Source organism: Sparus aurata, chromosome 16 (assembly GCF_900880675.1).
Source record: "Sparus aurata chromosome 16, fSpaAur1.1, whole genome shotgun sequence".
In the NCBI taxonomy this organism is placed as follows: Eukaryota; Metazoa; Chordata; class Actinopteri; order Spariformes; family Sparidae; genus Sparus; species Sparus aurata.
Genome location: NC_044202.1, coordinates 3295337 through 3307973, shown reverse-complemented (window position 1 = coordinate 3307973; position 12637 = coordinate 3295337). Strand labels below are relative to the sequence as shown.

The window sequence follows — 12637 nt, the reverse complement described above, 5'->3', positions numbered from 1 at the left end:
TAAATTCAGACTTTCAAAAAAAAAAATCTGCTTTCCATCTGTGAAAGCTGAAAAATTAGTCTGAAACAGACGGGGGGAAAAGATTTTTTTTTTTTACCTTTTTCATGTGTGATTTTTTTTTTTTTTTTTTTAACATTTTAAAGATAACGTGTGTGGAAAGATGTTCATTCAGTTTCACACATGAAAAGGTGAAAAACATCTTCCAGGACGTTTTTTTTTTGGTCTGTTTCTGACATTTTTTTATCGGTTTTCACAGATTTATGGGGTTTTTTTCCTATGAAAAAGTTTTAATTAAGAAAAGTTTGAATGTTTGTCATGGAAAAAAAAATCAAACCTTTTTCTCACATTTTTCTAAATTCAGACTTTCAAAAAAAGAAATTGTTTTCCATCTGTGAAAACTGAAAAATCTGACAATTTTTATGTTTTTATTTATTTTTTCTTTACCTTTTCATGTGTGAAAATTTGTTTCGTTTTTTTTTTTTTTTAACAAATGTTTATAAACCAAGAACCAGAACCACAACTTACATTTTAAAGATAACGTGTGTGGAAAAATGTTCACTTAGTTTCACACAAGAAAAGGTGAAAAACATCTTCCAGGACGTTTTTTTGAGGTTTTCACAGATTTATGGGGGGTTTTCCTATGAAAAAGCTTTAATTAAGAAGAAATGTTTGAATGTTTTTCATGGATGGAAAAAAAAATCTAATTTAAGAAAATCTGTAGATTTGATAAAAATTACTTTGAATTATTTTGATAAAAGTAGCCAAAAAATTCTCCTGGAAACTTCAAATTCAAACTCTTTACAAAACAGAAAGTTTATTTTTCTATCTGTGAAAAAAAAAAATTGAACTTCATTTTATTAAATTAACCAAATTCCAAGTATTTTTTATCAAGAAATCTGCAGATTTTCTTAATCAATAGATTGATTTGTCTCTGATCTGCAAAATATTTCAAACTTGTTTCTCAAAGATAGAAAAGTTTTTTTGCTTCTTTTATCAAATTAAAAGGAATTCCAAGTAATTTTGATCAAATCTGCAGATTTTTTCTCAATAGATTGATTTGTCTCTAAAATCACAGAGCACCTGTTAGAATATCTGTACTGAAAGTGACGAAAGAAGACCAAATGTCTTTTTCTGTCTGACCAACAGTCTTAAAGATATTTAGATAGTAAAAACAGTTAAATCCTTAATTTTGAGATTCTGAAACAAGCAGTTTGTGATGTCTGTCCATCAAAGTGTTCATCAACTTAAAGTTTCAGCAAAAGTAAAGATAAACACAGATGACACTCGGGTGATTTAAGTCCTCCAGAGTTTTTATTCCTCTTTGAGACGAAGACAAAACAGGTTTCATTTTGCATAACAGTAGTACAGCAGCGGCCGAGGGTACAAAACGCTTTATTCTCAGTTTTCAGTGTAAAAATAATCTACTCATACCTCACACCTGTGCCGTCCTCTCGTAGTGCAAATTAAAGTTAGGCACATGATGGATACGATCGCAGTTCAATTACACTTAATTGCTGATGACGAGTGAAACGAGTCATTCCGAACCTTCCCAAGTTCACGATCAAACACTCTGAAGACGTGGTGACAGCTGGAGATTAAACAGCGATAAAAGGGCAGTTTGACTTCCTGTTTGTAGCCGATGAAGCTCGATGAAAGAAAAAAAAAACAAGATCTATAGAGTTCTACCTCACTGACGGGATGAAGAGTATCTGTGTCAGCTTCTGCGACTAAGTGCAACTGAGTTTTAATACTATCAAAACAAAAACAAACTAATTACATCGCAAGCTTATGGTCCCAAGCAACGATCACAACTTCTCCCTCGTTGATGCTTCTGCTTGTAAAATATCTGAGCGAGCGTTTAAGTGGCAACTTGACATCTTTCTACATTTCTAAAAGGAACAGAGCGCGCAGAAATGAAAAGTCAGCCGTTATCTGCTCGCCGATGGAAAGTTTCGTAGTTTACGAAACTTCTTCTGGAGCTTCACAGCGTTCTCCTCAACAGCTGAGGCAGCGAGCGACTTTTAAAACTACTAAAAATACATAAAATGGCTCCGTGCAGCTCGTCTGAAGTGATCCAATGAGGACGTGTGATACCGCAGACGTCCTCTCCGAGCCAGTGACAAGTAAAAACCCTGGCTGGGATCTCAGATCATTTATATCAGGGCTGTCATGATATATACTTTAACCACATGATTATCAAAGCCAAACAAATTCACAATAACATTATCGTGATATTTATAGAAAATGTTTGCAGTTTTTGCAGCGTCTCTGAGCTGCAGGAATAACAAGTGCAGATAAATGTTTGTGTCCATTTAAATCACAGTAAAGGCAACGAGAGATTTCAGTGACTTTTTTTTTTTATCTGACCTTCTAAATATCAGGTGCAACTGATGAAAAGTACTAAAGAGGAGATCTGTGGTATCACATGTCAGACGAGCTGCCTGAAGCCATTTTATTATTTTTTTAGTCTCCTGCTTCTTCAGTCGTCGAGAAGAAAAGCTGCAACACTGTGAAGCTCCAGAAACGTTTAGCAGACGACGAAACTTCACCCAATTTTCATCGACAGGTTAGATTAGAGAGTGAATCTTTATTTAACACTGAACTGTTCCTTTAAGGGAAAAAAGAAATTATAAAACTAGCTCAAAATAAAGTAAAAAGTAAAATATTTCCCAGATTTACATATGTTACAAATAAAAAATAAATATCAGCTCTGTTTTTAATCTAGGCATTTTTTACGATTCATCCAGAAAAATAAAGGTACAAAGAGCGACCGTCGTTCTTTTCCGACTAACACAGTGCAGCTTATTTCTTAAGTGTTGCTCCGCCGTCAGGAGGCGAGCACGCCTCGGCGGATGATGTCAGACCCGTAGCGCCGGCCGAGAGACGAGTCGCCCCTCAGCTGGTGGGAGTGGCATCGTTTCAGGCACGGCTCCATGTCGCCCTCGCCGGGTTTGGAGTCGGAGGCGTAGCCGTCGTTCTCCGTCCCCGTGCGGAGTCTCGTCCTGGGGTACGACGGCTCTGGCGTGTTGGTCAGCGGCCTCAGCAGCGGCTTGTGGTGCTCCTCTTCCTCCTCCTCCTCCTCCTCCTCCTCCTCTTCCTTCATCAGAGGCTTCTCGCTCCTCTTTGGGATCCTGAACTTCCCCCAGCCTTTCAGATGTCCCGCCACAGGTCTGCTGGGCGCGTGCGAGCCGTTGGCGTGGTGTTTCCTCAGCCAGCCGTTAGTTTTGGTGGCAGCGGCGGGGTCTGACACCACGCTGGCTCTGTGGAGTTTAGTGTTGTTCACATCCAGAGAGACGGAGCTCCTTCTCGCTATTCGCTCGTCCAGGAAGTAGTCGTCACTGTCAGAGTTCCTGATGTCGACCAGCCTGATGGAAACGGTTTTCTCCAGGTGTTTTGGTAGCTTGTTCCTCACCTGGCTGCTGTTGAAGCTCTCCATCACCTCCTTGTTCCTCTTCTTCTTCCTCTCCTCTTGTTCGTGGTCGTCTCGTTTCCGTCTGGCCAGCGCCTCGTGATCGGGCCCTGGCGCCTCCCTCCGCAGGGCTTTCCTGCTCTCCAGTTTGTGCAGCTTGACGGTGATCGTCTCCTGAACGACCTCTGGTTTATGAAGCTTTGGGAGTTGAATCTCTGCGCTGATCTCAGAGGTTTGGATTTTGGCGTCGCTGATGGCCTCAGCAGGTGCAGACTCTTTGATTCGAGAGCCTTTACTGTCCTTCGTTTCCAGTGGTTTGCTCAGATTGTCCTTCTTGTGAGTGTGCGGGGAGTCGGAGAGGCTTCTCCTGTCGCCGCTGCTGCTGCTTTTCCTTTTTTCCTGCTTTAGAGAAGATCGTTTGGTTTTCAGTCCGGAGTGAGACTGGGAGCCCTGAGAGGATAACCAGCTCAGAGAGAAGAGCTTCTCCAAGTCCTTCGCTGAGGGATCACCTGCAACACACACAGGTGACATATTCAGTTAAGACACACAGTATAAAAATGTACCAGAAGCAGCTATGATGAATGTTTCCTCGTCTTGCAGACTCACCTGTGAGCAGCTCGTGGTCGAGCAGTCGGACTTGTTGCTGGAAGATTTGCTCCTGGACTTTCCACAGCGAGCGCTTCATCTTCTCCCTCCGAGTCACCATGTAGGTCAGGTTACGCACCTGCGGAGCAACAACAATAAAACGCTTTTAGTATTTCCAATTGTATTTATTCAATTCCCTCGTCTTCTTTTGACAATCACTCCCTCCTCTTGAAGCTGTGGCTGCAGGTGAAGCAGAAACGTACCCTCTCCAGGTCCTGACGGAGGTGCGTGAAGAGCTGCAGTCGTCGCAGCAGCACCTCCTGCTCGCGGCGTGCCAGGCTGTCCTCCTCGTCCTTCTTGGGCGTGAGGAGCGGCTGGTTGAAGTTGGCTTTGCGTTTCAGCTTCCAGTACTGGAACAGGAAGTCCACCACCTCCGGCGCCAGCTTCAGGTGACTGGCCACCTCCTCCACCTCCACGTACTGGTAGAAGTCCTCCTCCATCGCCTCCAGCTTCAGTTTACGCATGTTGACTCTCTTCTCCTGCTGGGCGGTGAGCTGCTCCGCACCGCTCGGCGCTCTGTTGATGATCTGAGGAGCCACATAGGGCGACGAAGACGAGGAGGCGGCGGCGTCCTCCTCCCCTCTCACCCTGCCTCTCCTCTTTCCCTTCTTGTCTCTGGTGCTCTCCTTCTCCTTCTCCTTCTCCTCCTCTCCTCCTGAGTCTCGGTCTCTGCACTCGTCGCCCTCGAGCCCGGAGTGTTTGGGACAGTAGGACTTGAACTTGACCTCGTCGTCCTCGGTGAGGATGGTGTTCATTTCAAGGCTGGCGTGGAGGCCGCACGTCACGTGGAAGGCAGTCCGGCAGTTTTTCGCTGAGCACTGCAGCGACAAACACAACTTACTTTGTTAGAGCTTTAAACACTTAAAAACACACACTACAATATGACTTGAACTCATTTAATGTGCATTAAAAGGACCTTACTACAGTTCAGAAAACTGGAATTACAGCCTCATCATCTATGGATGTTGCTGGAAAGAAACTACGCTGCTTCACAGACATGTCCAACCCGACAGCCTGCTACCATCAGCACAGTTTTATTCATTTAAATGTATAAACACTAGAACTCACTGGTAATATTATGTATTGGTGTGTACCCAGCCTCAAATCTAAATCTAAAATAAACATTTCGGATGTCTCCTCCTCGCTCTTGGATCCTGCTGAGCTGTGAAGTCACCACAGTTTCATTTTCCTTGTTTGTTTGGTTGTGAAAAGCAGAGGAGACGCTCTGCAGCGTCGCAATTACTCTGAATAACACGCTGGCTCACACTTTGCTTTTCACGTCTCATTAGATGAGATGAAGTGATAACGCCGACTCTTACCTGTATACACGCTCCCGTCTTCTCTTTGCACATGCAGCAGATCAGCGCCCATCTGTTGCTGGGAATTTGGGACACGTTGGTGATCGGCTCCATCTTCTCTGGATTCCCGATGCTCACCTGCACGAGCACATTTAACAGATTATTGTTTACGTGTCAGCGCAGGTGGTGCTGACTCATTTAGAAATGCAAACACATCAACATGTGGAGAGAATAATCACCACCATGTGTGCAGGAATTAAACCTCCAGTTAGCGTCTGTGCTGTGATGATTTCACAACACAGTTGGGTGTTTTTGTTTCATGGTGCTACTAACATTGTCTTCACTCACAGGACTAACTTCTACAAACTATCCCTGAAGTCTGAACTGAAAACTGCCTGAATCTACAAGTTAAAGAATAATACAAAAATACTGTTCTTCACCTCTGGGATCCACAAGGCACAGCTGACGTGGACCCACTTGGTTCCACTTCGGGTCGGCTTCATGGCGCCGCCCTTCTTGGGACACAACTGGCACTTTGGCAGAATGCCGAGGGCGCAGATCCGGCACAGCCAGCTGCCCTTTGGGACCTTCTGGATGCCGTAACACGCCTGGTGAGAAACACAACCAACAGGGCGGCTCAGCTTCCAGTCAGCGAGCAGAAATCAATACAGCAGCAACAAGTGAAGATGCAGAGAAAGTGTCGGTATGCATCAGATGAAAGCACAACGACAGCAGGGCAGAAATATAAGAAGCGTCACTTTCATTTTGACACTTTCTTCAGACTGACCAGTAAAGTCCCTGACTGCTAACGTCATCATGATCAGGATTAAAAACATTTCAATCATGTGTTCCGTTTTATTTTTCAGTTCAGAAGTTTAAATAATCCTGCGTGTTGTTGACGTCTGACCTGGTGAACGCAGATATTGCACTTGTCGCAGAACACCATCTCGTTGTTGTCCTCGCCGTCGGGCGACTGGCAGACGTCACACACCACGTCCTCGTCGTACTCGATGCCCAGACCCTCCTCCGTCTCCATGGCGTGCGTCATGTTCTCGTGGCAGCAGCGCTCAAACTCCTCCATCACCCGCTCCATGGTGATCTCGTCCAACGGCGGCATGGCTGAAGAAAAAAAAAACAGTTTAGTTTCCATGTAATCTCTTATCAATTAACCAGAACACCTACATCGCTGTTATCATCCAACATCCTCTGGAAAAGTTCGGTTTCATAACAAACACGTTTGAGTCACCCCAGTTAAATGATCAAATTCGGTATGTCCGTAAGAGAGAACTGATTTTCTCTCAACTCATCGGCTAAATAGGTTGAAAATTATCAGAGATATAATCCAATATCATTCATCCATAAATAAAATATAACATCAGATTACAAAGAAACAGTTTGCTTAGGTTAAAAAAACACTTTCAGTAACAGACTTTTATGTTCTGATGTTTCTGTTATTGCTTTCATTTTTTTAAAGAAATGCTGACTTTTTAAAAACTGCATCCTCAGTCCAGACATCCGTTCTATGACTCACCCATCTCTGCAAACTCCTCGTTGGCGATCTGCAGCCAGGACACGTCCTCCTCGTTCAGGTCGTAGCGACACATTCCCTCGGCCAGCGTCCGGATGTCCACGTAGCCCAGAGCCTCGGCGCCCGACGTTCGGATGAGCTTCTTCGGCCGGATGAACATGACCTCCTTTCCTTTCTCTACCAAAACCCTGCACAGCACAGACGACAGACATTTCAGTTCACAGTCCTGCATTTACAGTGCAGATGGAGAGAAAAGAGCAACGTTTCATGGCTTTATAACACCCACAACATGAGAGAGAATTCACAGAGCAAATGTGACCTAGATTAGATTTAAGCATCCGGCTGCTGCACTCTCCCCACAGCAGTCGGTCCTCAAGTCGAGAGCTTTTTAAAAGGACCTGCCATCTTACAAAAACACAACCTGAAATGCCAGATAAAAGTTTCCTTTGGTGGATAAAATTGAAGGGCACCAGCAACAGCCGAATCAAAACAATGGCTCCCTCAAGAAACACACTTTTAAATTAGCCTCTCCTTGATTCCTAATCAGGGACAACAGGGGATCAGATGAAACTCTTCTTCCATCTTTCTTTATTTGTCCTACCTGGTGACGGGCTGTGGGATGGACTGGGGGCTGACTGGAACCTGGACGCCCTTCTCCCACTCCTGTCTCCACGGGTCTGCGAGGACATAGTAGTCTTCGGGGTTCAGCTGGTACGAGTCGTGAACCTTCATGGCTGTGATCAGGTCCGTCCTAAAAACCTGCAGCACGTCGCAAGGAAACAAGAGTCAGTACGGAACAGAATGACGCAGCGCCGTCACTCTGCCTGTGGAGGAAACTTCTCTGGAAAAATGTTGTATGACAGTTTACAGATTTCAGAGGTCATCCGTTACAATCATGCTTTGGCTTCTGGCGTGAGTTCATCTGAGCAAATATTTACTAAAGTGTGAAGACAATACAAAGATAAAGCCACGTTTTGTCTTCCAAAACACTATATCAGTTTTATAACAGCTCTAAAAATAAAGCACACAATTACAGTGCATCTGTGGCTCACTTGTGGTTTTTTCCATAGAGATACTGTATATCAGTGTTTACACAGGGTTAAAGAAAAAAATGACCACGTTGTGTACATACTGACTCAAAGGAAACAGCCAATCAGGATCCTGCTTAGACCAGAGTCATTGTTTTGTTTTAATCTCATTGGCTCTTTGGTCACAGGGTGTGTACAGTGGCCTGGAGGGACCAAGTCCACAGACTGTACAGGCAGATAACAGCCGGTCTGTTTCCATCTCAAGTGTCCACTGAACAACATGGACGATTACATTAATGAACAAATGAAGACCACTTTCTAATTTCAGATCTCTGTGAGCTCCTTAAATATTTAAGTTTTGATAAAAAATAATCATGTGGTTCAGGTTGTTTCCACCCACAGATCCAGAAAACACAAACCCGACAGCATAAGACAGCTCCTGATCTATAATCTATACATTAAACATCATCACGATGAGTTGAAGCAGTCGTACCTCGGAGGGTTTCTGCCCCGTCCCCCTCCTGGGCTGAGACGAATGTTGGGACCAGCAGGTTGAATTACCTGAAGGAGAAACATGACAAAGTGTTAAACATCTCATCATTTCTTCTTTGTCTGTTTGTGCTGTTCTGATGAACGACTTCACATCATCTGAAACATATGGACTTCCCCCACAAGGGAAACTTAAAGAGCTCATTTGAATAGTCAAAATGTCCCAACAGATTCTTTCTGTTTCAAATTTCAATTCTGTCCTTTTCACCAATTTGACTTTGAGCTTATAAAAAACAAATAATAGCAGCTGCAGTTACTTGACATTTAAAACCATCTGTGTGGAGCAGAGTGACCTTAAAACCCTGAATGCCCGTTTCATGAAAGCATTCAACTGTTCACGCAGCAAAACCCTGAATCAGACCTCAGCGAAAGGCAGTTTACAGTAAGAGCTCTGGGTTTGCATTCACAGTTTGCAGACGGCACATCAGATAAATTGGATATTAATTAAATCCAAACATTCACAGGGAAGCATCTACACATTTATTTGACTTTCTGTATTTTATATGATGTAGTAAAACCCCACCCAGCTGCAATTTCTCTAGCATTGTCTTTAAATGTCCAAATGAGCCTCCTGTCCCGACTCTGTCGCTCAGACGTTGGACTTTCTCTTTCTTTTGCTAAATCTTTGTCCACCTGTCTCCTCTCTTTCATTTTCTGTCTCTGTTTCCTTCCTACACACGAAGAAGACATTTCCATGAAAGGACAGCTGCTCTGACAACAGGATGTGACTTGTACAAATGAGAATTGCTGACTTCTTATCTTTATGTATTACCATAAATTCAGTCAAAAAATAGATTTGTGGTATTCAAGGATGATCATCTGACCTCACGGTGCTGCTTTCTTATTTACAATCGTCAAATTAAGGAAGCTGCAGCGCTGTACAAACATCTTCAGGTCTATATTTGGACTTGGTAGGAATGAGTCAGGAGGGACAAAAGTTTGCTTACTTCCATTGTCGGAGTCGTCACTGCTGCTGTGGTGCCTGCTTCTCTTCATCGTCGTGTGTCGGCAGAGCTCCAGCGTGAAGACACTTCAGAAACCAAAGCAAGCCAGAAGATTTGTTAAAGGAGAGATTGATGACAAGACATGCAAGTTGTGATAAAGAAACAATTTACTCAGGGAAACCTGATTCACTCCTTGTATTTTCTTATCCAAACAGCCCCCTGGCAATCTTCTGAAATGGATTTTGCCCCCAATAATTAATCTAGTAGCTTGATTTGTCTGTCAGTGTTTATCTACTATGTTAGAATATCAGTTCCTGAATATAGAGAGGTTCAAAACAGTGTGACACGAGTATTTCCTTATTGATCTGGCAGCATACCAACCCCACAAGGATCTGCACACAGCACAGTCACTGCTCAGCGATGTCAACAAGACGTAACCACATGCAACACACACACAGGAAAATACGCCCAGCGCTGCTGCGAGTTCAGCTGGAGGCGTACAAAAACACACCGACGAGGACCTTAAACTCCCGAAAAAGTGGGAATATCTCTGGGTCTGCTGCCAGATTGTACAGGGGGGAGAGGTGCTAACCACAACTTAGCATGCTAGGCTAACAGCAAGCTTGTGTGACGCCCCTTTTGAAGGCAAACACATCAGAAAGTATCAGCTAACTAGCGAGCGGCTAACTTTAAGCTAGCAGGCTATATGAGTTGATTTTAGTGTTAAGTTACACACAAGCACTACACTACTGTGTTATCTCATGCTGATCGCATATCTGCTTGAAATCAGCACAGAAAACGTTGCATTTCGTAACAAACCTGCAAACACTAGCAGGGCAGCTAACAGTAGCTAGTTAGCTTATCTCCCAGTAGCTACGGTTATGAAACGTGCGGGCCCACCCACAGCCGGCGCCTCCAGTGGAAATGTTTACGATAAGGATTTTTTTCTTTTACCATTTATCCGCCAATTAATATTGCTTTTAACACAAACCAGAAACCGGTTACTATTAGAGGGATTCACGCCGGGTATGCATGTTTACATGCTGCATGTTAAACTTAAGCTAGCAACATCGGCTAGTTTGTTAGCCGTACGTTACACCCACGTAAGCGGAGTTAGCACTTAGCACTAGCTAACGCTGCTAACATACGGTTGGCTTCTCCGGTGCTCCTTATTAACACCGTGTAGCCCCAGCCAGCTATCTGTCAAAGGTTAGGGGTCAACAACTGATCAAAACAAACTACCTGAAATCAACGTGAGCACATTAATAAAGTATATCAACTCGTACGAGAATGTTGTTGTGCTATCTGTGCGGCTAGCCAGCGGGGCACAGTGTGGCAGATCCACCAGCGATCCACTGGCTCAGGTTAATCTTTGGCGCCATTTTAAATGACGATGTCGCGTTTTCCTAGCGGACTTGCTAGTGCGACCACACCAGCGGCATAAACTCGCTCGAATTAGCCCGCTTGAGAACATTCTGGCACATATGCACATGAGTTAAAACCGTGTAGAGTTGTAGAAGAAAGTGGACAGTACATACAGAGCACGTCAGGCCGATGCAAGCCGGTGTTGTGAGTTTGATGTGAAGCGCAGTTTGAGCCGTGAGTTCCGCTTGACCCGCATTCCACATACACAAACACAGAGCGGCGGCGGCGGCCGGGGAGGAGGTTACCAGCCCGGACTGCGGCTGCGCAAGATGGCCGCTGGAGGGCAGCAGAGGCTCCTGTAATATCTTGAAATGTAGTATTTGGTAACACTTTATAATATCTGTTAAATCATTAAATAAACAATTATGAATCCTTAAAAAATATTTATAATTAATTAAACTTGAGTTTGTAGTTATTTCACTGCTTCGAAGCAGTGAAATGCTTTTTAAACCATTTATGTGGCAATTTATGTTAATACTACTTGCTAAAAAATCTGTCATATCATCAAAATAAACTATTATAAATACTTTAAAAAATAATGTATAGTTAGTCAAATTTGAGTAATAGTTATTTCACTGTTTAGAAGCAATGAAATGCTTTTTAAACCATTTATGTGGCAATTTATGTTAATAACACTTTATAATATCTGTTAAATCATTAAAATAAACAATTATACATACTCAAAATATATATATATAGTTCATCAAACTTGAGTTCAAAGTTATTTCACTGTTCAGAAGCGATTGAAGGCTTTTGAAACCATTTATTTGGCAATTTATGTTAATTAAAACACTTAATAATATCTGTCAAATAATTAAAACACACAATTATAAATACCTAAAAAGATTATTTATTGTTAATCAAACTTGAGTTAATAGTTTTTTCACAATTAAATGCTTTTTAAACCATTTATTTGGCAATTTATGTTCCTAACACTTTGTAAATGGTTAATAAATATTGTGTACTTCATTTATAAACAATATTTGGATGAGTTGCAACAAGTGCTTAATAATTGTCTTATCAAAGGTTTCATTGTTTCTCAACAGTGAAATTACTTAACTATAAATTAACCACTTATTGATGATGGTTATTATAAAGTATCACCAATGATGATAACCATGTTCAATACATTTAAGAATTTGAGTCAAGTTTTCATAGATATTATTTCATGAGCAATTACTGCGGAGAAATGCACAAATTTATACAAAAGTCAAATTTATAGTGGTCAAATCTTCTGGATGGGGCTCGGAGGGCACTCCCTTTTTTTTTTTTAATTTAAAGAGACACGACCACCAACAACACTTCAAGTTGAGTTTTGAAAAAAGGAAATGTGAATGGAAACAGCTCCAAAAACACTCAAAGTTATGAGAGAGTATTAGGCCGAGGGGGGTGAGAGGAAAAATTAGGTCACTTCACATTTGGAGATTAAAGTCGACCTTTTAAAATTATATCAAGCGGCGCCAACGAAAAACCAGACGAGCTCAGAAGAGTTGGTTCATTTTCTTTCTCACCTCTGGCCCCAAAACTCTTCTGTACAAATCTGAACCCGAGCTGCTGTTGCAGGAAACTCAAGCTGCGATTTCAACGTTTCCCAAATAAGTACGCTTCTTTTATAGATTCATAAGAAGAATCTTATTATTTCATGTCTTATTCTCCAATTATCTCATAATCATCTCATGAAACAACCTCGAAAGAGCAACGGATACATTTTTAAGTTTTGTTTTTTTTTTCAGATTGAATTTAAATGACATCTTCCTTAGAGGTACTATGTTGTTTTGCAGAAGACAAGTTGTTATTGGAGGAAAAAACAG

The 12637-nt window shown here is 42.4% G+C and overlaps 1 protein-coding gene across 3 annotated transcripts; it reads right to left on the bottom strand.

Moving 5' to 3' along the window:
- Positions 1 to 1289: 1289 nt before the first annotated feature.
- On the bottom strand, positions 1290 to 11089 carry jade1 (jade family PHD finger 1). Of its 3 annotated transcripts, none has more exons than XM_030391840.1 (11): positions 10940 to 11089; positions 9405 to 9487; positions 8402 to 8469; positions 7482 to 7639; positions 6884 to 7068; positions 6260 to 6471; positions 5793 to 5960; positions 5374 to 5490; positions 4258 to 4872; positions 4016 to 4133; positions 1290 to 3918 (listed from the first exon to the last, which is right to left on the bottom strand). In XM_030391840.1, the coding sequence occupies exons 2-11, from the start codon at positions 9451 to 9453 to the stop codon at positions 2828 to 2830; spliced, it is 2781 nt and encodes a 926-aa protein (XP_030247700.1). In that variant the 5' UTR covers positions 9454 to 9487; positions 10940 to 11089; the 3' UTR covers positions 1290 to 2827. The 3 variants fall into 3 exon arrangements, with proteins under 3 accessions (XP_030247700.1, XP_030247701.1, XP_030247702.1); XM_030391841.1 differs by lacking the exon at positions 10940 to 11089 and adding an exon at positions 10688 to 10919; XM_030391842.1 differs by lacking the exon at positions 10940 to 11089 and adding an exon at positions 10644 to 10663 and having other exon boundaries at positions 9405 to 9485.
- Positions 11090 to 12637: the final 1548 nt, after the last annotated feature.

Bases quoted from the DNA above. Each gene is read 5' to 3' on its own strand.
- jade1 (XM_030391840.1), bottom strand. From the start codon at position 9,453: ATGAAGAGAAGCAGGCACCACAGCAGCAGTGACGACTCCGACAATGGA. The intron at 8,470-9,404 runs GTAAGCAAACTT...TTTCTCCTTCAG, and splicing joins TGACGACTCCGACAATGGAA to GTAATTCAACCTGCTGGTCC. The intron at 5,491-5,792 runs GTGAAGAACAGT...GTGCTCGTGCAG, and splicing joins GTGCCTTGTGGATCCCAGAG to GTGAGCATCGGGAATCCAGA.